We start from the raw sequence: 27,457 nt of genomic DNA on the forward strand, positions 1-27,457 counted from the left end.
AAAGCTGACTTCCTGATTTGGGTGTTTGTATTTTGGTTACATAGGAGCTTGTCTTTGGTTGTGGAAAACACACACTAAAAAGTGTTTGATAACAGTGGCTCATTAGGTCAGCAACTGACTCCCCATCGGTTCAGGAAAAGTACTCAAAAAAAAAGTTATTTGTATTATACACTTGGCCTTTGAAAGACACGGATAGGGGTCAGGGGCACTGACCTCCACACAGTCAAAACTTCACGTCTAACTTCTGACTCCCCCCCCCAAAATTAACTACTAGCAGCCTACTATTGGTCTGAATCCCCAGTGATAACATAAATAGTTGATTAATATATTTTGTATGTGTACTATACCCTGTGTTCTTATAATAAAGTGGACTAGAGAAAAGAAAATGTTACTAAGAAAAATCATAAAAGAAAATACACTTACATTATTAGCCCGTATAAAAAAAAAAAATGCACGTAGAAGTGGACCTACACGGTTCAAATTCATGTTCAAGGATCAGCTGTACTTATGATTTTCTAGATCCTTTCAAAATATAAAAAAGATAGTCGTTTAAATGTCTTGAGGGAAAATAAAAGGCCACAGGGCTCTACATCTAGACTCCCTGGCTCGACTCTTTGTCCGTCATTAACAAGGCAAGTTACTTAGTCATTCTTTCCCTTAGTTTACTCATCTTTAAATCGGAGATAATAATAATGCTTCACTCATTATGTGTGTTATGAAGGAAACAATAAGTTAATATCTACAGAGCACCAAGAACAATGATTGTTACGCAACATGGGTGTTACCTGTTATTACGTCTCACTCATTTGTACGTGCTGCACTCTACCCCTCCCCCAGCCCGCCATGTTGCCTGCAGAATGCTGTTCACACTTCAGGCCTCAGCCTCTTCCAGAAAGCCTCCCCTAACCTACCGCCCCTCCCTCGAACTCCCTGCTTCAGGCTGCATTAGAAACTCCTCTCCTGAGCTCTCATAGCACCATGTAATACCCCCATCACATATCCTAATTTATGATTTCCCCACGACTTATTTGTCTATTAGATTAGATGATGACTAGTTCCAGGGCTGGGCTGGTATCTTTATTCACTGTCATACCCCAAGGCTTAAGACAGCCGAATAAACGAATGAATGACCTAGAGTCGTGCCTCCCCTGTCAGAGAGTACGAATGAAGTGCCCACTTTTAAGTCACGGATGTTATTCTAGGGAGGACCCCATTCTAGGGAGCACCATTCACATTTTCAGCTATGTAAAAGGTAGCCTGGAGTGGAGCAGTGCACAGCCTGAGCTACTGTGCACCCCAGTCCTGACCACAAATGAACAGTTGCCTTCATAGATGATCTGTTCTGTTATCCGTATATCAATAGGAAGGACGTATTATTTTTGTAGTTAGCTGCTCTAGAACAAAAATCATTCATTTTGGTAGATGTTTCATACATGCAGAGTGTAGAGATCCATTCATTTATATGTTCATTTCATGAGTATTTACTGAGCACCTTCACTCTTCTGAGGGCTGATTTCTATCAGAAAACTCTTTATTTGGTGACTCAGGGGGATGTTTAGCAACCACTTCCAAAAGAAGCTTCCCGGAAGACTCCAGTGTCCTAAAACCCATGGTCCAGGGGCCCACTGTTGGGCCTTAGTTGTGTAGCTCTGATGCATTCTTGCTTGGAAAGGCTTCCAGGCCTCAATTCCCTTAGTCATGCTCCACGGAGGAAACTGTGGCCTTGACTGCACATGTCCTGGAGCAAGCCCAGAGCTGCTCTTCTAGGGAAGACGATGGCTCTGGGCAGATCATCCCCAGCAGGGGACAGGGATACTGAGGATTTTGTCCCACTTCCTAATTTTCATGAAAGGATATATGCCAGCCATCCTCTGGACTTACTTATTCATTCATTCGTTTTGAGCATATCGGTTGTGTAGGAGTAGCTGTCTCAAATTTCAATGATCAATATCTGGGGGCACCTGGGTGACCCAGTCAGTGAAGCGTCCAGCTTTGCTTAAGCGTCCATGATCTCGTGGTTCACGAGTTCGAGCCTCACATTGGGCTCTGTGCTGACACTTCAGAGCCCGGAGCCTGCTCCGGATTCTGTCTCCCTCTCTTTCTGCCCCTCCCCCTCTCATTCTCTCCCTCTCTCAAAAATAAAACATTAAAAAACAATTTTAATAAAGAAATAATCAATACCCAGAGGCATATACATCAACCCCTTTACAAAGATAGGTTAATCAAAGCAATTAATTGTGTTTCTAAGACTTTCCAGCAAAAAGATGCCCGAGTAAAAAAACGCAAAGTCCCGAAATGTTATTTGGCAAATAAGACAATTTCTTATGATCTACAATTAGAAGAACATAGTAATCACTGTGAGAGTAATCAATATCTCCATTGAAAGGGTACTAGATGCTCTGATAGATCATCTTCCAAAAGTCCTAGAACTCCCCTGCTGATGGACAAAGAGGCGTTCAAGACAACAGAGTGAACGCCATTGACCAAAAGCGTGTCTGAAATTTAGAAGATTAACCCTACCCACAGCGTTGTGAGAAACACACGGAAAAAAAAATGCGTGGAAAACACGCAAAACAGCGCTTGCCACACAGTAGGTGCTTGGAAAATAAATGTTGGTTGGGGCGGGAAGAGCTTGAGTTTCCTCTGCAATTCTTACGTTAGCCTGATTCCCAGGTATCGTCCTTGGACTTCCCGTTCATGTTTCCAGGGTTCAGTAGCTTTCCTCAGCTTCATTGTTCAAGATCTGCCTTAACCACCGCACAGCGCGTGCACATCCCAGGTCCTTGTCTGAGGCTCGAGCCCCGTCCTGGCTCAACAGAGCCCTTCGAGGGTGCGGGGCAAGGCCTCACTCGGGATGAAGAGACACCTGGCATTTTGATCATCCGGGCTTTACCCCCGGGCTGCACCAGGCCCTCCCCCACGGGCATCGGTGCTTGGACTTGATGATTTTATGCTCTCCTTCCACCCTTCAGCTCTGCAGCCAAACCTCCACGGACACTTTTTTCCATATCATGCCTCTGGCTTACTTTAAGGGAGGCCATAAAAAAGCCGCTGCTCAAAACTTCCTGTTGCACTGACCTTAGCAATAGCAGCCTTCGTACAGTACATGAGAATAGAATAGCAGCCTTCGTACATGAGAATCCACGGCCGCGATAATTTGTTCGGCCCAGAAATGATACACTGGGGTTTCCACTGCACTTAGGGAAGTGGAAGGAGTGGGGTGCAGGCTACAGAGAGAGAAAAGAGCAAGCGAATGAGCAGTGGGGCCCTGGGCACCCCGTTGGTAGGCCCGCCCTGAGAGGGAGTGTCAGATCTCCCCGTTTCCTTTCTTCTCTCTGACAAGGGTAATTGGTGCTGTCGGCCTCTTAAATCCCGACACTGCCAGTCATGCACCTCTAAAACCTCCAAATTAAGATCTTGACTCTGTGCAGTAGAATAATAATCGCAACCTCCACTTGGGCCAAGTTTAATTATTATGCCAGGAGTCAGATCTTCCCCAGGTTGCAAAGTCACACGTCTGCCAAGAGCAGGCTATCACCCTTGGGGGACAGAGAGCTAAGGACCTGTGTGTGAGCAAAAGAAATGAGACGGCTGGACGGGGGGTCAGGGGAGAAGAGCGAATCACAAGCGGCTCGTTTTATACAAAAAGTCCGCTCTACCTGAAGGGCCACAGGAAGTGCCTGGGATGATGACACACGACCTATGGAAAACCCAGCACTGCCGGCCCACCGGAGAGGCAGAAAGGACCCAGCGTCTCGGTCCACTTTGGAGTCGCTGCTTTGGCGAGCGTCAAACTCACAAAACGGGGCAGCAGCGCTAGTTGTCCTGGAACCTTACTGGCAAAAAGCTGAAGGAGGGTGTGGGAACCCACCTCCAAGATGGCCCCCAAGGACCCCAGCACCCAGTATTCACACCCTCCCACTGAGTGCGGCCTGGACGTCATGGCCATTTTTAACTGCCGGGCAGACATAATGGCTGGCTGTGAATGCAAGTCAAGGTCACAGAGGGCAGTGGGCATCTGTCTCTCCCTCTCAGGGCTCACTCACTCTGGGGAGGCCAGATTCCATGTGGGGAGGACACGTAGCAGACAGCCCAAGGAAAAGTCCACGTGGCGAGAAACTGAGGCTTCTGGCCAACAGCACATGGATGAGCTTGAAAGGGGAGCCTCCAGGCCTGGCCAGCAGCTGGACCGCAGCCTCGTGAGAGACCCTGAGCCAGAGCCACAGGCTTCCTGACCCTCAGAAGCTACATGAGAGAATGAACGTTGGTGTAAGCTGCAAAGTCCTGGGGCCGCTTGTTACCCAGCAGTAGATAACCCCTTTATCGGGAACATTCTAAAACCTGGGATAGAAGGTGAATTCGATGTAAACACATCAGATGCTGGCAGAAATGCTTAGCATCAAGTCCTTCTAAGTCCACCTGACTCTCTCCTGTTCCCCATGCCTGAGGGCTGCCCTGTCCCCCAACACACACACATGCCATACAGCCCTTAGCAATGACTGTTGCCAAAGTATAAAACTCCATCTTCCTTGTCACAATGGGGACAAACCCCAAGGGGCAGTTATGCTCTGGAGCCCCTGTGGGGCAGCTGGGACCAGGGCTCTGCCTGAAACCACTTCCTTGCTTGGCACTCTCCTCTCCCTGGTTTGCTTCCCCTCTCCCCTGCACTTTCCCCGGAGCCCTTCCTTAATGAATCATCTGCACCAGTCTTTCCCTCCAGGGAACCTGACCTAAGATACCCCATGTGAAAAATGAACATTAAAAACATCGTATCTTACTGGGGCACCCGGGTGGCTCAGTCAGTTAAGCATCTGACTCTTGATTTCGGCTCAGGTGATGATCTCAGAGTCCTGAGACCCAGCCCTGAGTTGGGCTCCACGCTATAAGCAGGGAGCCTGCTTAAGAGTCCCTCTCTTTTCCTCTCTCCGCCCCTCCCCCGTTCACTCTCACTTTCTCTAAAAAATAAACGTAATTAATTTTTAAAGATCACATCTTACTGAAATTTCCTTAAGGTTACCAGATTCTTAAAGACATTCTTCCATTCCCATAATTCATTTAGATAGCTTTTAAACAAAGAAACTGTAAGTTCACAGCTTTAAATACAGTAAAACCCTGGATTGCGAGTAACTCGTTCTGCGAGCGTCCCACAAGACGAGCAAACATCTCCGATAAATTTTAACTTGATAAACAGGCGATGTCTTGCAACACAAGTAGTACGTGATGTCAAACATCACATGATCACAACTGAGTCAATAGTTCTTAAAATTCGCTTTGATATACGAGTGCTTGGGATTACAAGCATGTTTCCAGAATGAATTATGCTCACAAACCAAGGTTTTACTTGGATGTAATTTACCCAGAAGTTTTCCAAAAATTATTTACTAGGCCTTTATTATGTGAAAGACAATAAAACAAATCCTTCAGAGACTACAAAGATGAAATAACGTGTCCTCAAAAGAGGAGTCTTTTCAGAAAGCGTCGGTGTAACCTTATCGGTATTTTCTTGTGCGATGTTTTGGGGTTTCCACGTAATGATCATTCAAGTCAGCAACAGCCAGCCGCACATGCGTTGGGTGCCACAGTGGGTGCTGAGGCCCGACTGTCTACAAGGGCTTTGTGGGCAGTGGGTCCTCAACAGTCACTTGTGGAATAAATAAATTACTAAACAGTTGGCAGTTGACATAAATTTGTCAGCTGTTCTGCCTTGCATTTTTTTTTCGAAAGCATGTGGTGAAATCTATCATATGTTAGCGAGAAAAAGACTGACCCGGCAGACAAGGCGAGTCTGGTTTTGATGGTGACAGGTTCAGATCCAACTGTCTCAGACAGAGGAAGGGGGACAGGCAGTGGCCAGGGGAATCTCCTGCAGGTGACCAGATGTCTCAGCAACTAGTCAGGACTGAAGAGCCTCCCCTGAGCCTCACCCCCTACAGATTTCTTCTATAAAATCATAACACGACGGTCTTGCCTGCCCAAAGGCAGGTGCTGGCCCAAAAGACATGGTGAGGTTCCTCTCTGCCCTCCAGACCCTCATCTCCAGGCCCAGCACCCCTGCCCACATTCCAGGGGGAGAGAAGAACCAGGACTCCTGGGGGGGCCAAGGAGGGTGGCTACAGGGCTCACCCCACCACCCTCCACTCAACATCCTCTGATTCTTGATCTTTCCTACAAAATGAGCCAGTTCTGTTTTTGTTTTGTTTTTTTTAAAGCTCATATAAACAACATGGCACACTGTATTTAAAATCAGTTAGGCAAAGGGCACCTGGGTGGCTCAGTCGGTTAAGCTTTGGACCCTTGACTTCAGCTCAGATAATGATCTCACGGTTCATGAGTTTGAGCCCTGAGTCAGGCTCTGTCCCAACACTGCAGAGCCTGCCTGGGATTCTCTCTCTCTCTCCCTCTCTCTCACTGCCGATCATTCTCCCTCTCTCTAAATAAGTAAATAAATAAATAAACTTAAAAAAAGAAAAACAAGCCAAAGACATGAAAAGATTATTCACAAAAGAACTAGGCAAAACAATCAAAAAACCAAAAACAACAAACAAAAAAAATTTTATTAGAAAGAAATGTAAAATAGAACAATATATCATTTTTCATGTATCAAATTGGTGAATTGTTTAAAATTCTAATACTGGGTCACCTGGGTGGCTCAGTTGGTTTAAGCGTCTGACTTTGGCTCAGGTCATGATCGCACTGCTCGGGGGTTTGAGCCCCTCACTGCTCGGGGGTTTGAGCCCCATGTTGGGCTCTGTGCTGACAGCTCAGAGCCTGGAGACTCCTTCGGATTCTGTGTCTCCCTCTCTCTCTTCCCACCCCCCCACTCATGCTGTCTCTCTCTCTCACTCTCTCTCAAAAATGAATAAACATTTTTTAAAAAGTTTTTTAATTCTAATACTATTAGAAAGAATGCAGAGAGAGATACTAGTTGGGCAGAAAGCAGTAAAACCTTTCGTAATTTCATAATATATGTGAAAAGCAGAAAAATGCTCTTAATCTTTGACCAAAAGTCTATCCTGGAAAAAATCATCAGACATCAGACAAAGACGTTTATCACTGAGTTATTTACACTTCATTTCATCAGATGGGTGTTTACTGGGCATTTACTATGATCCAGGCTTTGCTCTAGGTACACGGGGTTTATATACCATGGGCCTTGGCACCCCAGAGCCCCCAAGTCCGGCAAGGTGACTGGCAAATTCCATTTCACTCCCTTGGCCTTTATACCATCCTGAACGCAGTATTCTATACCTTACACCTGACTACATTTAAACTTGATCATTAATACGTTTCTTTAAAACAAATGTGCTATTTCTCTTAATATTCTTTCGTTTCTCCCAACTTTTATAAAGAAAAAATTAAACATACAGAATAAATGAGAGAATAATACAATGGCCTCCTACACACCCTCAGCCTAGATTCAAAAAACTAGCACCCTGCGTATTTGTACTTTCTCTCTGTTTCCTCTAGACCATATGAATGTAAATTGCAGGCATCGTAACAGTTCACACTTGAATATCCAAAGTACGACTTCTTTTTTTTTTTTAACGTTTATTTTTGAGAGAGAGAGAGAGCCACACAAGCAGGGGAGGGGCAGACAGAGAGGAAGGCAAAGGGCTCTGTGCTGACGGCAGAGATCCTGACGTGGGGCTTGAACTCACAGGCCGTGAGATCATGACCTGAGCTGAAGTCGGAGCCTTAACGCACTGAGCCGCCCAGCTGCCCCTCTAGAGTTACAACTTCTAAGAATAAGGCTGTTCTTGTACAGATTCAGAATGTCATTATCACACATAAGAAAATCCACAATCTCTCCATAGTCTATCTAATGTCCAATCTATATTCAAACTTCTCCTGATTGTCCCCCAAATGCCTTTCAAGCTGGGATTTGTGAATCAAGAATGTCACCAAGTTTCAAGGACTGCATGTGGCAGCTTGCTCTCTTTAGACTGCTGTAACCTAGAACATCTCTCCATTTGGTTTACCGGGACTGACCTTTTGAGAATCCAGGGCTGTGGACTGTGGTATGGCCCCCACTATGGATTTGTCTCACTGCCTCCTCATGCAGTGTTTTGACGTGTTCCTTTACTGCCCGTCTTTTCTTTAAACGGGAAGTTAGGCCTAGATGCTTAATTAGATTCAGTTTACCCATTTTTAGCAAGAATGCATCCAGGTGATGTGTACTTCAAATTGCATCTTATCAGGAAGCACTAAAGTCAGCTGGCCTACTATTCCTGGTGCTAAATTTGATCATTTAGTTAACTGGAAGCTGCCAGATTGTTCAGAAGTAAAGGCACAATTTTTTCCTTTCACAACTACTAAGTTATCCGCAGAGACAGTTTGAAACCACATAAATATCTTCTTCCTATTAACCTTTAACTCAGTGGCTTTTAACATCCATTAATAATCCTTCCTGAGTTAACCATTACATTGAGAATTGCAAAATGGGAATGTTCTGGTGTTCCTTCTATTTATATTAGTTGATATTCTTCTATCAAGAAAACTCCTCCTTTGTTTTTTGATTTGCTTTGTTTTTTGAGTATCAGTATGGATTCACAGTGGGTTTGTTTTCAGTCTGTCTTTTTTTTTTAGTTCTCTATTTTCTTTAATGTTTTTAAAAGTTTTTATTTATTTACTTCAGAGAGAGAGAGTGACAACGAGCAGGGGAGAGACAGACAGAGGGGGACAGAGGATCCGAAGCAGACTCTGGGCTGTTGGCACAGAGCCTGATGTGGGGCTCAAACCCACAAACCATGAGATCACGACCTGAGCCGAGATCAGGAGTCAGACGCTTAACCCAGTCACCCGGGTGCCCCACTTTCTTATACTTTCTATATTCTAAACCTGCAGCCAGCCATTTCTCCAGAGTCCTAGCTCCTGTTAGTGAAAATAGTATTTAGAAACCAATATCTGGGGGCTGTCTGTTGCTAGCACTGCTTTTCAGTGCACACGGCTAGGAAACGTGCGTGCGCACCTGCACGCACATATCGATCCCTTCCGTTCCCATTCAACACACAGTGCTCCTCCTTACTCTCGATTCATGTTTGCATCTCCCTTTTCTACAAGTCAGGACGCTGGTTCTCAACATCAGTATACTGTAGGATATTTCCTTAGTCTACAATTACAGAATTTCACAATTACTCTGTGCCATCCCCTGCAACAAACCCACCATATTCATTTCCTAGGGCTGCGGTGAGAAAGTACCACAGACAGAGTGGCTTAAAAACAATAGAAATTTGTTCTCTCTCAGTTCTGGAGATGAGAAGTCCAAAACCGAAGCAATGGCAAGGCCATGCTCCCTCCGAGGGCTGTAGGGGAGAGTCAGTAAGTCTCTTTCCTAGTGTTTGTGGGTTGCAGGCAACCCTTGACTTTCCTTAGCTTAGTAGATGCATCATTCCACATTTAAAAAAAATTTTTTTTTTTTTTAAAAAGGGGGAGGCTAGGGGCGCCTGGGTGGCGCAGTCGGTTGAGCGTCCGACTTCAGCCAGGTCACGATCTCGCGGTCCATGAGTTCGAGCCCCGCGTCAGGCTCTGGGCTGATGGCTCGGAGCCTGGAGCCTGCTTCCGATTCTGTGTCTCCCTCTCTCTCTGCCCCTCCCCCGTTCATGCTCTGTCTCTCTCTGTCCCAAAAATAAATAAAAACGTTGAAAAAAAATTTTTTTTTAAATAAAAAAAAAAATAAATAAAATAAAAAGGGGGAGGCTCCTGGGTGGCTCAGAAGGTTAAGCCTCTGACTTTAGCTCAGGTCATGATCTCACGATTCGAGAGTTCGAGCCCTGCGTTGGGCTCTGTGCTGACAGCTCAGAGCCTGGAGCCTGCTTCAGAATCTGTGTCTCCCTCTCTCTCTGTCCCTTCCCCGCTGACTCTCTGTCTCTCTCTGTCTCTCTCTCTCTCTTTCAAAAATAAACAAACATTTTAAAAAAAATTTTTTTAATAGATGCATCATTTCAACCTCTGCCAACATATTCACAGGGCAATCTCCTGTCTGTGCATTTCTGTGTCCAAATTTCTCTCTTCTTACAAAGATACCCATTATTGGATATCTAGTATGACATCTTCTGAACTCCGTTACATCTGCAAAGACCCTATTTCCAAGTCCCATCACCTTCATGGGTATCAGGGGCTAAGATTTCAGCACCTCTTTTCAGGGGACACAGCTCAGCCCACACCACCTCCTAAGTAAAGTTTAAGATTTCTTTGCTTTTTTAGTCCCAGAATAGATCTCAGTAATGGTATAACATATGCTATTCAGAAATTCCTTAAATTAATTTTTTTCTGTTATCAATTTGATAATTACTTAGATTCATTTATTTGTCTTTTTTCAATGCTAGACTTTGTTTTTTCTGCACATGTTCAGTTTTTTCTTTATTAATGAATTCTTATTTATTGAATAGGTAAACCATCTCCATGGTTTACAAGTCAAAACTATGGGAAAAGGTATGCTCAGAAGTCTTACCCTCGACCCCACCTCTGGAAGTAACCAATTTTACTAGTTTCTCTGTTTTCCTTCCTGGGATTCTTACCTGAGATTTAAAAAAAAAAAAAAATGTGCATGTGTACCTGGGTAACTTCCCCCTTTCTTCAGTTCACATACTACATATGCTTTTTCACACGTTGCTTCTTTCACACAATGCTGGAAATCACGCACGTCCATTCAGAAAGCATAGTAGTCCGTTGTGTGACTACCTCATAATGTATTTACCCAGGCTCCTGGATACGGAGGTTGTTTCCAACATGTTGCCATAAAAAATAATGCCACGGTGAATGACTTTGCGCACATCTTGTTTCGTATTTCAGGGTAAATTCTTAGAAATTGCTGGAGCACAGGGCAAATGCACATTGTCTCCATAAGCCTGGGCTGCTATAACAGAATACCATTGTATAGAACATTTCATTTCACAGTTCTGGAAGCTGAGAAATCCAAAACCAAGGCAAGGGATCTCTCTGTGGTGTCTTTTATAAAGACACCAATCTCATTCATGAGGACTCCGCCGTCATGACCTGATCGGCTCCCAAAGGCCCCACCTCCAAACGCCAACACCTTAGGGTTAGGATTCCAGCATATGAACTGGGGGCAGACGAACAGTCAGTCCGCTGCACATATGTGCTTTTGCCAGTTACAGGCAAATTCCCTTCCGTGTGAGGTTGGACAGTTTTGCTCTCCCATCAGCAACATATATGAGTGCATGTTTTCCCTGAAGATGTTCAGTTTGATAATAAAGTGGATTTCAATCCAGAAAGCTTAGAGCCCTTCACCTTTAAGACAGGTGCATAATCGATGGAGAGTCACAGCAGGTAAAGTGCTGAAAATGAGGGCCTGGGGTTGAGGAAGGGACATTATGTAGTCTAAGGTGTTTTCAAGGGGAAGGAATTTTTCCGTTCCGTGCTGTCATTTCTCTGACTCACTGTGTCAAGGAAGCTCTCCTCTCTCCTGGTAAGAATCCATCACTTCTAAGCAAAAACACTCAACTGATGACAGGTTAGAGTCTCTTTCTTTTTTAAGAACAAATGCTAATTTCAAACAGAAGAATGTATTTCTGGGGAGCTTAAGACCCTCCTCTGAGACCCCTACAAAAGATCCTCATGGTTAAGAAGAAAAGAGAGACCTATTAAGGACTGTCTTTTTATCCGGAGCCTAATAGAGCGACAGGCCGAGAGATCCCGCTGACTCTGACAAATCAAAGCTACTCCAGGCTGAACAACATTTTAGAAAGAGCAATAATTTAGCATGCAATCTTCACTGCCCAGGAAAAAATGAGGCAGGGTTTAAAATTAGGAAAAGAAGCATCAACTGGTCTGCTTGGCGGAGGGGTAAACAATAAATAGGTAAAGAAGCCAAAGTGAAATTTCACTTCTTTGCTGGTAAACTGATCCCCACCGCCCTACACACACACACACCTGCCCCAGGTAATAATGGTCCTCCAGCTAAAGGTGCACTGAACTTTCTAGGGAGCAGCAAGGAAAGGTTTGTATTTAGTGGGTAAAGGACAAGGGTCCATGAGGTGTTTCTAAGACTATAACTTACCCATCATGCACTGGGATGATACCAATAGCATGTCTGTGTGCTCTCCAGCCTCCCCCAACTCTGGCTCCGTTCAGCAAACATGTCCAGAGCTTCCAGCATGTACAAGGTCTCTGCCCGCACAGTAAAGGAGGCAACATCAATCAGGCTGAGTCCTGTCTCCTTGCACCGTCCCACAGGACAGAGAATTAATTCTCCAAGAAAGTAATCAAGCTTTAAGAGAAGCCTTAGTGAAGTGCTACAGGAGATCCTGAGAGTGAGTGAAAACAGCCAGCAATGGGATGGGATGGCGGGTGGGCTTCCCGGAGGAGGAGACATCTGAAGCAGCACAAGTGGGATGTAGCCCCGCAGCCAGGCAGGGGAGGGCTGTGGCATTAGAAAGACCTGCCTTTGACAGGAGGCAGTAATTTCTCTGATGACTCCTTTATGACATCATGACTTCAATTAAAAAGGCAGAAAAAGCAACCTGGTTAGAAGTCATACTTGTGGAATTCTAGAAGGAAAAGGGGAATTTCTGGGAAAGGGACTATTTTTATAACCAGGCAAATTACACTATCAGGTAAGGGCTTTAGTTTTAGAGATGCCGGGATGTAATCTACTGTAAGATCTGAATTCACGATTCCTTGGAAACTGACGAGCTTTTTACAAGATTTATGTAATGAATTGAGGTGTTTCCCTGCCCCCAAGTAAATCTAGAGAATGCCAAACAGCTCAGCCCCCTTTTTCAAGGTCATCAGGATTCCCTATGGTTACATGAGCACTTTAAACTCATGCTCTAAATTTATGCACATTAAGATATTGATGTTGTTTTCGAAAGTAACTTTTTCCCCCTTGTTACATAAGTGACACATTTATTGCAGAAAAAAAATTTTTAAGCACATGAATAAAAAGGAAAACTCCCTCAGAATCCAACCAACTACAAGTACTGTGAAATGTTCTCGTTGATCATTCTTCCAGCCCTCTCTCGAATATAAATGTATGCCTAAAGTTTCATGTATTGAAGTCTATTTATAAACAAATAAGATCATACTACCATCCACAACCTGCTTTTCCATTCAATGTATTACGGACATCTTTCCAGATTATGAAATATTTTCTACATCATTTTTAATGAAATTCCATTTTAGAGCTGTGTCATAATTTAAAGAGCCGATCTCCTCTTACTGGACATTTAGGTTGCTCCAAACATTTCACTAATAAAAATAACACTATGGTAAACATTCTTATAGCCGTTTTTCTCACACAGATTCTTACAGTTTATTAGGATATATTCCTAGAAATAGAACCTCTTTGCCAAAGAGTAGGAACATTTGCAGGTTTATGATATGGGTTGCCAGGGTGCCCTCTAGAAAGGTTGAATTCACACTCTCACCCCCAGACACAAATGACAGTTTCCAAGCCTTGGCTAACACTGGCTGTTCATTTTAAAACACTTTCACCGCTGCGTCTCTGATCTGCTTTTGAAAAATCGTGCTTCCTCTTTACGATAGCTAATGTTTGGTGCTGATATGTATGCCGTGGTGGCCAGTTCCCTTATTAGAGTCCTCAAAATAGAAATATCAAAAGTAGTAAAACCTTTGAATTTCTGGGGGGGGGCGGGGGGAGGTGTTTCTGTCAACATTATGACGGGCAGTTAAAACCCGGAAAGGGGCACTTTGTCTGATGGCACATCTCGTTCTTGTCTCTAACACCTTTCGTAAAGTGATGGGTCTCCACCAAACACCTACTGGCCTTTTTATGAGATTCTAAATCCTTCCGCTTACTCCTGGTGACTCCACAAGAAACATTGTTTCTCCTGGATGTTAAGGGTGAGGTGAATTTGTTTCGGTGGAAAATGAAAAGTGACCCCACCACACACTTCTTGTTACGAAAAGTACTTCTTTAAAATCTAGTTATTTGCGATTTTCAAGGAACAGTGTCTGAACAATTGCTAGTTATTAATTTTGTTAACTACATGCCATTCCTTCAAGTCTGCTTTGCTTATGAATGGACATCGTTTCCTTTCTCATTTCACACCTATACAATTTTGCTACATTTGGCTAATGGTTAAGGCAATAGGCAATAAATTTTTTTTTAATTTTTTTTAACGTTTATTTATTTCTGAGACAGACAGAGACAGAGCATGAACAGGGGAGGGGCAGAGAGAGAGGGAGACACAGAATCGGAAACAGGCTCCAGGCGCTGAGCCGTCAGCACAGAGCCCGACACGGGGCTCGAACTCACGGACTGTGAGATCGTGACCTGAGCTGAAGTCGGACGCTTAACCGACCGAGCCACCCAGGCACCCCAAGGCAATAAATTTTCTAATAGTGAATGTATTTTAGTGCTAAATGTTGGCTTCCTAAGTAGTAGTAACAGTAGTAGCAATAATAATAATAATAATAATAATAATAATAATAATAATAATAATTTCTCTTTGTAAAGTACATATAGGACTCACCATATGTAAGACTAAATTAGATCTAACTATATAGTGTATAAGGTAATTTAAAATGAATAAACTTAAGCAAAGGAAGTGGGATATTAATTCCTTTACAGTGTGAGTTTCAACCAAGAGTGTATAAACCCCCATGGCCACAACCTAAAATGTAAATTATGTGTATTGAGGCAATTCCTTATTTACTCTAAATTTCATCCTCAAAATACCCTGCAAATGACAGTGTTTTTCCTTAGATTGCGCTTATTTCAAGATGCTCCTAATGGCCAAAAGTCCATGACATCACCCGCAGCCAAAATTCTTGGGCCCTATGTGTCCCAGGCTCCTCGGTTGGAAATATTCCAAAGAAATCCATAGCCCAGGCCTTCTATCATTTTCCACAGTTTCAGATAAACACACAGCATGACAGCTTCTTGTCCATGAGTCATTTTGGGGAGCCAGTGTTGAGAAAGACATTTCTATCAAGGCCATACAACTGTCTGCACCTCATAATCGAAGATAAGGCCGCCATTTTCCCAGCCTTTTAAGGACACCATAAGGACACATAAACCACCAAAATGCTTTGGAAATTCCAGCGTTTCACTAGCCACGCAACCTCACCCAGGCTGCCTCTCACAGCTGGAAGCAAAGCGAAGCTTGGCCACGTATTTTTGATTCCGAAAACGTAATTCGGCAGAACAGTATCAATCTCTAGCAAGCAAGCCCAACAAACCTCAATCACTGAAACCTATCCAATGTGGGCATATCTCCTTAAGCCAGACGGAGATTCCTATGTATCTCTTTGTCCCTCTGAGCTTTTCCCTATTTAACCAAAACTATAATAACTGTCCACCATAGCAACCATACCAAAAAAGAAGATGAACAAACACAAAATATTCCTCACTTTACCAAAACAGTGAATCCGGTTTAAAATGAGGTTTGGGTTGGGGGGGTTTTTTTTTTGACTCCCCAAAACAGGTCACAGCTACCTGCCCCAAACTTGAGGCAGCTACCCCAGAAGCCTGCTAGTTCCCAAAGAGATCAGTTAAAGAAATCTTCATTGACCAAAGAAGGCCAAGATGTCCCAGCAAGGGAACGCCAATGCTGCATTCAGTAACTGTAGGAGAGAGACTGAAAAGAACACATCAGTGTAACACCTACCGACTTCCCCCGTATTTGCCTATTCACCAACTATTTCCTGATGCCTCCCGGATGTGCTGGATACTGGGGACGCAAAGATAAATGACACCTTCATAGCTTCCCCCCAAATCTCAAATTCACCGGGAAGGGATACCACACAAGTGGGTAATAACAGAGCAGGACTAACAGAGCAAAAGGCAGGGTCGGGAGCTCTCAGGGGTGACCCAGCTTTCATCTGGGCAGCCCCAGACTGGACTCTACATTAACTTCACTGGCCACGAATGACCAACAAGGTACTGGGGAGTCACTGAAGGTAACAGATGTGTGGGATCGGATATGTCTGGGGAAAACTACCCCGGCCACTGTGCTTAGGGCACACTGAGGGGGAGAATAAGGCATCATGGAGAGGAAGCCTGTGAAGGGAACACGGCCACCATGCTCTAAATCAAATTAGAGGCTTGTGATGTGTGGGGACAACTTACAAGTCCGCCCTCACTTATGACACCAACTGCAGAAGCTGAGAGTCCCCAAGACCCCCCCTCAGGTTCAAAAATTCAGTAGAAGGACTCCGGACTCGCGGAGAGCTATTATACTCACAGTGATGGCTTATTCAGTGCAAGGCTACAGATTTGAATCAGCCAAGGGCAGAGATGCATGGACAGGGCCCGGAAAAGTTCTACTTGGAATTCCAAGTGTCTGCGGAGCTATGGACAGTGCTACCACTCCCTGGCAGCAATGCGTGACAGTCGGGAAGGCTTACCTGAGCCTTAGTGTCCAGAGTGTTTAAAGGGGATCCATCACCTGGAACAGGCTGGCCACACAGTCCTCAGCCTCTCTGGAGATTGAGCTATTATCACACAGTCCAAGGCCCCCACCTTATCTGCTCCCAGGTCTCCAGGCAAGCAGAGACACTCCTATCAGACGTCACATTCCCACATTCCGGTGGCTCAGAGATCACCTGCCTGGAGCCCAAGAGAAAGGCTAAACCTCTCTTTGTGTAAGATTAACTCTTTACTACAGAGGGTTGCACTGCAGGAGAGAGGTACGTCTTGTCCTTTTCCTAACTTTCTCCCTGAATTTTGGGGGGCCATTTAACCTCGAGGCAGTGGCCCCTTGCGGATGGACTGTCGGGGCTACCTAGGTGGTTTCAACGTGTTGATTTTCAAAGCAACTAAAAAGCCTTTTGAGAGTGACAAAAATAAACTACAGTTCATTCATGGCGTTAGAAGACACAGGTAATTAAACACTATCAAGCACTTGTTTCTAGAAATTTCCAACGTTTATGTAAGGATTACCTTCTTACTACCAAAAAAAAAAAAAAAGAAAAAAGAAAAAAAACCAAGTCATTTTCCTACTAGATTTAAAAATACAAATGTGTCTGGGGCGCCTGGGTGATGCAGTCGGTTAAGCATCCGACTTCAGCCAGGTCACGATCTCGCGGTCCGTGAGTTCCAGCCCCGCGTCGGGCTCTGGGCTGATGGCTCGGAGCCTGGAGCCTGTTTCCGATTCTGTGTCTCCCTCTCTCTCTGCCCCTCCCCCATTCATGCTCTGTCTCTCTCTGTCCCAAAAATAAATAAACGTTAAAAAAAATAAATAAAAAAAAATACAAATGTGTCTTAACATTTGAGAGCCTGGTGGCATACACGTGACCCTAAAAAACACTTAGCATAGCGAAGAGAAATGTACAGTTCCTTTGTCCCACACAGCATAGCATACTTACCAGCAAATACTTCAAAAGTCTGCCGTTAGCCAGCTGTGTGATCTTGGGCCTGTCATTTTAACCCCCTGGTTCGGCTTCGTTTTCTGTAAAACAAAAGTATCGGATCAGATTATTTCTAGATTTCCTCTGGTTCTCCCTTTTCTCCTTCAGAATAAAGTAACCTTTTGTAAATACAAGTGAGGACCCTTCAAGGCTGAGCTTGCTACATAAATAAGAATCCACCTTGTTTCCAATATTTAACTTTTATAACCCAAAGGAAGAAATACTCAACCTTTAGGTTAAATATATAAAATAACTGAATATTTTTCAAAACATACCATTCGTTCCTTAGCAAATCGTATGCGGCACCTACCACGTACTAACCAGGTATAAATATTTGAAATATTTATCCGTATCTTGTGAACGATCCCGAGCAGATGTTGGTCAAATGGAGTTTTTGTAAGAGCCTGTTAAGCACCAAACACGACAGGAAAGAGAACACGCAGCTTTTCGCTTAAAGTTATGTGCCTTCAGAACTCAATGACTTTCTAAACTGATTTTATAATTAGGAGGATATTTTTAGCTTCTTTTTCAATTGGAAGGTTTTATTACGCTCATCTTAATATATGTAATTTCACTTGAGTATTTTCTGATTTTGAAAAAACTGAATCTTTTCCCCTTGGTGAAGCAAAGTATGATGGGAGCAGCTTCCACAGAGTGCTACATCTTTAAGGGACGGTGAAGCCAACCTGACTGCGGGTCCCAGTGATGCCCATACACTGTTCTTCCTTGGGCCCTGATGGAAGATGAGTAGGACACCAGGGTGCTCGCCCTGCAGGAAGCAGGAACCCATCCATGGCTTAGTGTAAGGATGGCCCTATTCACAGAGAATTCTAGTGCCAGGTAACGCTGCTGCAGGGGAAAGGGCCTGGTGGGGAAGCCCCAGTGTGGCTCCATCTGCAAGAGGGAGGACTTTACTAGGGGAACAGAGTTCCAGCAGAGGGAACAGCACTTGCAAAGCTCAGCGCCCGGACGAGCGTGTGGGGAAGCCAAAGCCTCAGAGTTGCCGGCAAGGGCAGGGGCCCCGAGGAAGCAGGCAAGGAGGAGGAGGCTGGTGACGAGCCTGCTACAGCACCAGGAAGCTGGTGGCCCTGGGACTCCAACACAGGTGTTTAAGCAGAGAGAAGGGACCAAAGCAGACCCATAATTTAGAAAAGGGACAGAGGGGCGCCTGGGTGGCGCAGTCGGTGAAGCGTCCGACTTCAGCCAGGTCACGATCTCGCGGTCCGTGAGTTCGAGCCCCGCGTCGGGCTCTGGGCTGACGGCTCGGAGCCTGGAGCCTGTCTCCGATTCTGTGTCTCCCTCTCTCTCTGCCCCTCCCCCGTTCATGCTCTGTCTCTCTCTGTCCCAAAAATAAATAAACGTTGAAAAAAAAAATTTAGAAAAGGGACAGAGACAGGGATGGACTGGGGCGAGGTCCAAGTGCGGGGGGTGCGGGGTGCGTCCTGCCTTGAAGCACTTCAGGGATCCAGGGGGCTCAGTGAGGCACTGACACCTGGAGTGACGCGGAGAAGGCTGAGGCCACCTCTCACCTTGGGCCTGGTGCCCTGGTTGGCTGCTGGGGGCGGTGGGGACGTGTGAGTGCACTGGTGGAGTGATTAAGAGGCATCCCGGTGAAAAGGGCCAGAGAGCAGACGAAAATGTGGAGTTGAAGAGAGGACGTGTGGAATGAGTCAAGGAAGGAAGGGGTTTGGCTCGGAAAAAGAGGAGAGCAGATGGTTGTCATGCAAATAATCTGAGGCCTTATGAGCAAGACTTTAGACCCTAGAGGGGACGGACAGTGAGGTAGCGGCTTTAGGAACTGGATTTCAGACAACCTAAGCACCCTTCCCCAGAGTCAGAACGGGGGAGGACGGACCAGGCAAGGACCATGGGGTTCCCCTGATACTGTCCGGGGAGGGGAGTTCTCTCCCAGGCCACAAGCCTCCCCTCAAGCTACTTTCTTTCCTCCCCACCCAATCCCTGCCCCTCTGCCTTTACCACCACCACCACCGCCACTGTGTTCCAGATGGCTGGCTAAGGAACCCATCAGGGCCAACCTACTAACCAGTAGCTAAACCGCTCCCACCAGGAGTATTTGCATCCCCAAAGGAGGAATCGGTTCATTTAAACAAATGCCCGGTGGGTGGAACGTGCAGGGCAATGCTCAGAGGAAGATTTTTTTCCTCTTTGCGCTCCAGTCCCCAGGCCCCAGGCCTCCTCAGGAACTGGCTCCGGCCTGCAGAAGCAGGCGCTGTCACCGGGGGCCCATCAAGGGAGCGGGCAGGCTGGCCTCAGAAAGGGACACAAGGACTAGGCCGGTCGTCTTGCTGTGTGAAAATACCTCTAGATTTCCACGTCGCTCCGGATCACTGCCATTCCACTAGACTCCCGTTACCCCTTTTGTCTGCTTTGTGCACCCAGAAGCGGACTGAACTAACCGCGAACGTGCAGATTCCAGAGACAATGTGACCAGGCAGGGAAACCGGGTGCCAGTTTGGGGGCACTTTGTTTCTCCCTTCTCGCCCCTCCATACCCAGCCCCGGCCACCAGGGCCTCGGGGCCTCAGGCCTCTCCCGGAGAGGCCTCCGGTTGGCCCCGTCTGCATAGTCTGTGTCAGGAGCCGGGGTGCAGGGTGTCTCCAGGACCCCAGGCTCCACCTCGGACTCCCTCGGACAGGGGCACCTCCAGCGAGGACGCACTCCACCGAGGCTGGGTCCCCGGGCGGGTGCCTGTCGGGGGCGGCGGGGCTGCAGGGGCTGCGCGGCGTGGGCAGGGCGGAGGTTCGAGGGGGGGCGGGGCAGAGGGTCACCTCGCCGGTACCTTCCAAGTTCGCCGTGCGAGCCGGGGGGAGGGGGGGGGTGCGGGGGCGGGCAGGCCAGGCGACGAGGAGAGGGCGGGAGGCGAAGGCGCAGGTCGCCGGCCCCCGCCCGTGCTGCCTGCCCCTCTCCCAGCGCCCGGCGCGGGCGGGCCGGCCGGCCAGGAGGTCCGCGCGGCAGTCGGCGCCCGCGGGGCCCCGGTCGCGCCCAGCCCGCGCTCCCCCGCCCCGCCGCCGCCCGGCCTCGCCCCCGCCGCGCGCGCCCCTCCCGCCTCGCCCGTTGCCGTGGCAACCCGGAGCCTCCGGGCGCGCGCCCGCCGGTCCGCCCGCCCGCCCGCCCGCGGGAGCGCTCGGCAGCGGCAGCGGCGGCGGCAGCGGCGGCTCCGGCTCCAGCCGCGCGCGCTGCGACCCCGTTCTGGCGCCCGCCCGTCGCCCCCCGCCCGGCTCCGAGCCCCCAGCGCGGCCCGAGACCCGGCCCCAGCGCCCGCCCGGCCGCCGGCCCCCATGGAGCTGCTGGCCGCTGCCTTCAGTGCCGCCTGCGCCGTGGACCACGACAGTTCCACCTCGGAGAGCGACGCGCGCGACTCGGCGGCGGGACACCTGCCGGGCAGGTGAGGACCAGCGGCCGCCGCGACCCCCGCGCGCCGCCCCCGCGCGCCTCTGGCCCCCGCGCGGGGGACGCCGACCCCCGCGGCCTAGCGCCCGCCCCCGGCTCCGGTGCCCCCGCCGCCCGCCACTTCCACCTGCGGCCGGGGTCGTGCGGGCTCCGCGCCCGGGGGCTGGGGGTGCGCGCCAGCCCGGGCCGCCGACGCCCGGATCCCCGCCCCGGGGCTCCTCCCGCGCCCCCTCCCAGGCGCCCTGGGCGCGCGCGTCCCGCTCGGCGCCCCCCCCTCCCACCCCTCTTCGCGCCGCGTGGCCCTGGGACGCGAGGATCGGAGCCGGAGGGAGTCGGGGGCCGGGGGTCGCGCGACAAGCGGACGGCAGGGGGTGAGCAGCGCCGGCTGGGATTCCGGCCGCCCGACCCGTCGGGGCGGCCGGTCGGCGCCGCGGAGCAGGCAGGGGCGCGCCAAGTTTCCGACGCCTGCCCGCGAGCTCCGAAAACATGAAGGGTTTGGGCGGGCTGGTGTGGGAATGAATCACCCCGGTCGCGCCCGGGCGCGGTGACCAAAAGGGCCTGTGGGGCCCGCCTGGCCCGTCCCGCGTTGGGGTCCAGTTGGCCAGGGCCACTTGTGCGGACAGCACGCGCGAGCCGGCCAAGGTTGTCGTTGCTTAAAAATAACCGGCGCTGCGCCTCCTTCTCTCGGGCAGCGAGTCGTCCTCCACGCCGGGAAATGGGGCCACGCCCGAGGAGTGCCCGGCGCTCGCCGACAGCCCGACCACGCTCACCGAGGCCCTGCAGATGATCCACCCCATTCCCGCAGACTCGTGGAGAAACCTCATCGAACAGATAGGTGGGTGTCCTTGGCGGCGGCGGCGGCGGCGGGGCTCCACTGGGAAGCGCCCTGGTGGACTCGGAGGGTCCCCCTGCCCGTGAGATGCCGTTGCATTTCTGCGAGCACCGTATCCCGTGTGGCTAAGGGACGTTTTTGACACGTTCGGTTCCAAGTGGTTCCACAGGCAAAACTGCCACATTTTAATAGCGCTGTATAATTGGGCTCCAGCAAGTGCATTTGAGTCCTGCTCTCCAGAGAGGTCTACCTGCCCAGCCCTTTCCGGGGGAGGGCCCTCTGCCCCCTTGTCATTTCTGCCAAAAAGACCAGGCGTGAGGCCCTGCTGGGTTTTGCAGGAAGGGGTGCTGTGGGAGCCCCTCCTGGGAGGGGCCTGGGAAAGACCTGGGAAGACAGCCAGGTCTGAGAATGGCTTCTGCGGAGACCCAGGCTCAGGAAGGAGAGGCAGTGGTGGGAAGGAAGGGTACAATGGAGACGGAGTGGGAGCCCCGGAGGCCCCTGGGTTAGGAAGGGAAGGCTGGTGTCACCTGCTTCTCCAGGAACGTGGCCCAGGGTGCGGGGCACAGCTGTGGCTCAAGAACCGTGTGAACGCAGAGTGGGTTGAGAAGGTGTCCCGAGAACTCAAGCACTTGGATTTAAAAGTCAAAAATTACTAACAACGTCAAACTAGGTCCATCCCGTGACAGTCACCACCGGCGGTAGTGAAGGGGGGGCAACGTGGGCTCCGTTATTTGGAAAATGGTACCGGCTGCTTAGAAAATCTTTTTGTCCTTCGGTGTCGTCAGAGCAGCAGTTTGTCCGTTAAATTAAAACGCCAGGTTGGGAAATTTTATCCCCAAATACATCATTACTGTCCTCTCTCTGAGTCACTGAGGCAGACGTGAGGCGTCTTGAGTGGAAACAGAGTTTCCGTTGCCCCAGGAGACCCTGTCTGTGGGAGACTTCTCGGGCCAGCCCACTCTTCCCTGGAAGGGATTTTTCCAGACTGAACCCCGCGAGGAGCGCGGCCCCGCGCACAGCAGAGGGGGTGGGGCGCATTCTGCGAGCTGTTGGGCTGCGCTGACTCCAGGAATGTTGTTACCACGGCTTCCTGTGTGTCAGGCTGGGTGATGGTGGCAGGTTTTCCCTTTGTTTGCTGGGGTAACGGACAGGGGCCGAGAGCAAAGACCCTTAGAAACCTTTTCCTCCCGCCTCTCTGCCACATTGTCCTTCGTAGTGAGGAAACCCACCTCTGCCTTAGCATACGCTGGAAACCTTGACTTCCACCCTCTCGAAAGGGATCTTCTGTGGCTAAAATCAGTGTCATCACTGGGAGGGACGTAGAGTGGGGGTGGGGAGCTCCATGCCTCCTTTCGCGGAGAGAGGGGCTGTCCTCTGCATCACGGGCGTGTGGAGACACCCCTCCTGGAGGTGGCCGGTCCTGTTAGGCTACTGGCACAAGCTTGAAGCAGGGAGTCAGGGGACCTGAGCGCTGGTGTGCACTCGGGCTGGCCCTCGGCATGTGGCAAACCGCAGGGACTAATATTCCAAGTCCTTTCTCCCACCACCCCCTTCCAGCATCCGCTGGTGTCATTGGTGAATATCTCTGTCCGGCTCCTGGGCTGGATCCGTAGTAAGGGCTCACCGGCTGTGATGGATGGACGACAACCCAGAGCTGTCAGCACCTTCTCGCTTCCTCCCTTATGGGCTTGAGGCCGGTGGGTGCCGAGCAGACTCCTCCAACAGCCCTATCTGCCCTTACCTCCCGGAAGGAAGGGAGTTCCCTGCCAGGTATCAGATAAGGGCGCGTTCCTAAAGCCACAGGGGAATCAAGCAGGGAGGCAAAGGCGAAGGCAGGTGTGGGCATTTTGTAGCCTGCTCTCGGGTTTTGCAGCGTCTCCCACGGAGGCCAGAGCAGAATTGCTCAGGATGGTGCACGCTGTGGCCCACAGCTGTCGTTACAGACCACGGACCCCGAGACCCTGTGATGGACCCTGAGACGGGCTTCGTGTGCACAGGTGTGCTGTTGTTGTCTCTGACCCCTAACAGATGCTTGACACGTGAAAGGTGTTCACTTAAAATTAAATGAATCCCCCACCCTTTAGAAGTTTCTATGTGAGTGATTCAAAAAGTGAGATTTTGAACGACTCCAGGAGCTTGGGCAAGAGGAGCGGAGAACTCCCCCTCTTTCACGGGGCAGCACAGCCAGCCTGGTACAAATCATTTTAAGTAGGAAAGATGGGAACTGGGTCTTCTAATCGTGCATGAATATAATACACCAGGTGGGGAGCCCCTGGGTGGCTCGGTCGGTTGAGCGTCCGACTCTTGATTTTGGCTCAGGTCCTGATCTCACGGCTTGTGAGATGGAGCCCCGCGTCGGGCGCTGCGCTGGATTCTCTGTCTCCCTGTCTCTCTCTGCCCCTCCTCTGTGTGCGCACACGCACTCTCTTTCTGTCTCTCACTTAGAATAAATAAACATTAAAAAAATAATAATAATATGCCAGGTGAAAGGAGACCCTGGGTGGCTCAGTTAAGCATCTGACTTCGGCTCAGGTCATGACCTTGTGAGTTTGAGCCCCATGTCGGGTTCTGTGCTGACAGCTCAGAGCCTGGAACCTGCTTCAGATTCTGTGTCTTCCTCTCTCTCTCTCTGCCCCTCCCCTGCTTGCACTGTGTGTGTGTGTGTGTGTGTATGTGTGTCTCAAAAATAAATATTTAAAACAATTAAAAATACATACACCAGGTGAAAGATTTTACCAGTAAAGTTAATTTTCACATAAAGTTGTGCTTGCTGAGTGTACAAGATATAAAATAGGAAATCATATTAACAGTACAAGGAGAAATTTAATCAGTTAACATGTAGCTTCTCGGGTAAAGCTACTCTATCTGAATTTTAAGACCAATAAAAATAAACAAGTTATGAAGAATGGTTACACAGCGTGTCAGATAACTCTTCCTAGTCACAGTAATTCCAGGAAAAACAGTGTTGAAATTCGTATTCTAAATGCTTCAGAAAGAACTATAGAGTTTTAAGAAAATCCTAAAATTACTGGTAGTGGGAGTCTTTGACCAAAAGTAACAGAATATCCAGCAAAAAATGACATTACACAATGGCAATATTGTATCTCAAAGGTAGAAAATTCTGGAATTGGTTTCCTCACCCAGCTCCTTTCCCTCCACCGTTCTCAACATTTGGGCTTCATGTCACAAGATGGCTGCCAGAGCTCCAGGCATCACATCTTCAAGCAGCCATGTATAAAAGCAAAAAAGGGAAGTGTTTATTCTTCAAGTGTTTATTGGTAAGGAACATCTTTTTGGGAAGCCCTTCTCAGAGATGTAGGATGTCCCCTTACTCTCCTTGGCCGGGTTAGGTTATGTCATGCTTATGTCTAAACCCACCACTGGCAAGAAGGAGGAAACTATCATGGTAGGGCTTGTTTGTTTGTTTGTTTGTTTGTTTGTTTCAGGTGGTTTTGTTAAACTTACTTTCTGGCTTTCAGCATATACATGAACAACCTGTATACTTTGAACTTAGAGATTAGGGCTGAGTGTCCCCTGTGAATCTTATAGGGCAGATGAGGCCCTTTAGGCAGATGAAGCCAGATTTTAAGGGAAATTTACATTGGATGTGGACATTTATTTCTAAATCTTAAGACGAATTTCTGTGATTTTATCTTGTCAAGGGAGTCCCCTGGAGCTAGCCATTATACTGCTAAGATAATTGAGAGCTCTCTCTAAAGAATTTTTGTGTGTTTGGTTGGTTTGGGTTTCTTTCCCCCCACCCTTTGGAGAAAGTTTTTACTTCTATTTTTTAAGCTTTTATTTTAATTCCAGTTAGTTAACATATAAAGTAATATTAGTTCCAGGTGTGCAATACAGCATCACGGCAGGTTTTGATCAGGCAACATTCACCCACTTCCCAGAGCACAGAACGGGTCAGCACCCAAACAAAACTCCTCCCCTGCCAGCTGGGAACAAGGGGTGTGAGGAGATGGGGGAGAGGCAGCCAACCGTGTGATTTCCGAATTATTATTTTCAACCCAGCTACCCACAATGCTGATATTTTTGCTGCTTTTCACCAGACGTATCACAGTGAGATGCCGGAGATAGGATTTACTCATGATATGCCGACCGTAGCATATGTAAGACATATTTTTTGAACCTTCAAAAAGATGCCAGATTAGTAAGCGCTTTGGTGAAACTTTAGAAACGGCATTTTTTTAAAGGCGTCCAACAAATATATGAGTACCTACTATGTGAGAGACTCATTCACCTGGAAACGTGAATCCAAGTCAACTCAAACTTGACTTCTTTAAGCCTCTGGAAACACTGTGCACTGGAATCACAGGAGAATGACTGGGTCAGTGTCAGCACAACAGTTAAATCTTACGCTCATGACTGAACCAGTTTAGGTAGTGACGTTAAACCTCTGTCTTATAGATCTTCAGTCTGGATTGCATTTAACGAAGACTTTGCTTTTCTTTTTTCACTGTAACATTGGAAAATCACAGGATTCTAACACTGCAACATCATAGGATCTTAATTTTTTTTTATTTTTTAATTAATTAATTATTTATTATTTTTAATGTTTATTTTTATTTTTGAGAGAGATAGAGACAGAATGTGAGTGGGTTAGGGGCAGAGAGAGAGGGAGACACAGAATCCAAAGCAGGCTCCGGGCTCTGAGCCGTCAGCACAGAGCCCGACGCGGGGCTCGAACTCACGAGCTATGAGATCACGACCTGAGCTGAAGTCAGCTGCTCAACCGACTGAGCCACCCAGACGCCCTGGATCTTAATTTTTTTTTTTTTTTTTTTTAAGTAAACGCTATACTTACCATAAAGGCTGTACAATTTTGCATTACGGAGCATAGGAAGCCAACTAATTCCACAGGGCGAGTTTGTTTGGCTCCTGTTTATGAATATAATTTATCTGGCCACATTCAGGATTTCAAAGTCAGTCTGTTTTTCTTTCATTCCTTTGTCTCCTGTTTAGATATATTTAACAATTAGATAAGGAAGGAATAATAGCTAATGTTTGTACTTTGTTCATTGTAAGAGAAAGTGCTTTACAAGTGGTACATTTATCCCAATTAGAATTTCTTTGGGAAAATCATCTTTGTTTTATAGGTGGACATATCAAGGGGCCCCAACTGCTGTTCAGACCAGTACATCCAGCTAGCTGCCCACTCGACCTCTCCTCCTGGGTGCCCCTCAGGTGCACCTGATCTCTCCACCACGCCATCCCCCAGTTGTACCCTCTCCCTGTGTTCCTGGTCTCTTTGAGTGGGGCCACCACACCCTGTGGCCATGCTGGTCACCTGGATGCCATTCATGACCCAGCAACAGGCAGTCACCAGGACCCGACTTGTACCTTATTATCACTGTTCCCTGAATTGGGTACTTGGCCCCATCCCCCACAGGTAGTGCACGTCTCCATCATCACCCCCCTGGGGAATTACCCCAGCGTCTTTCTTCCTAACCACACCCATCCAAAAATGGGGGCAGAGCTGCTTGCCTCGGGTCATTCGGGGCCTCTCTCATCCCATCAGGATAGACCACCACCTTCATGGCGTGGCAGGTAGACAAGACCCTAGGGGTCTGACCCCCTCCTCACGCGGGCCCCACCCCAGTCTCGCTAGGCCGGGAACCCCCTGGCCACTGAAGCTTATCTGCTGTGAGGAGACCCTCCCTCCACCCTGCAGCCAGGATGTCTGAAGTGGGTTTTCCCTATGGAGATGCTACGTTTGTGCTGATTCATATGTACCTCCAAATCTCCTTGGAGACATAGAGTGCTTTTATTTTAAGTACAATTGGTCAGGGAGGTAAGTCTGAAATTGCAAAAGCAAAAAAAAAAAAAAAAAGGAATGAATTACTGGTCTTTCCTTCACGATGAGAATTTA

At 48.1% G+C, this 27,457-nt stretch overlaps 1 protein-coding gene across 2 annotated transcripts in view; it reads left to right on the top strand.

Moving 5' to 3' along the window:
• Positions 1–27,457, top strand: part of NGEF (neuronal guanine nucleotide exchange factor) — a 73,091-nt gene that overhangs the window by 16,996 nt on the left and 28,638 nt on the right. The window contains exons 1-2 of one of the 2 annotated variants that reach the window (XM_047085912.1): positions 20,633–20,739; positions 21,437–21,579. In XM_047085912.1, coding sequence (XP_046941868.1) covers positions 20,633–20,739; positions 21,437–21,579 — 250 coding nt within the window. Of the gene's footprint in view, positions 1–20,632; positions 20,740–21,436; positions 21,580–27,457 lie in introns of those variants that run through there. The other variant, XM_047085911.1, reaches the window with a different exon arrangement.

Source organism: Lynx rufus, unplaced genomic scaffold (assembly GCF_022079265.1).
Source record: "Lynx rufus isolate CCGP_SWC_20201006 ecotype Redwood Valley unplaced genomic scaffold, mLynRuf1.p SCAF_2, whole genome shotgun sequence".
NCBI classification, from domain to species: Eukaryota; Metazoa; Chordata; class Mammalia; order Carnivora; family Felidae; genus Lynx; species Lynx rufus.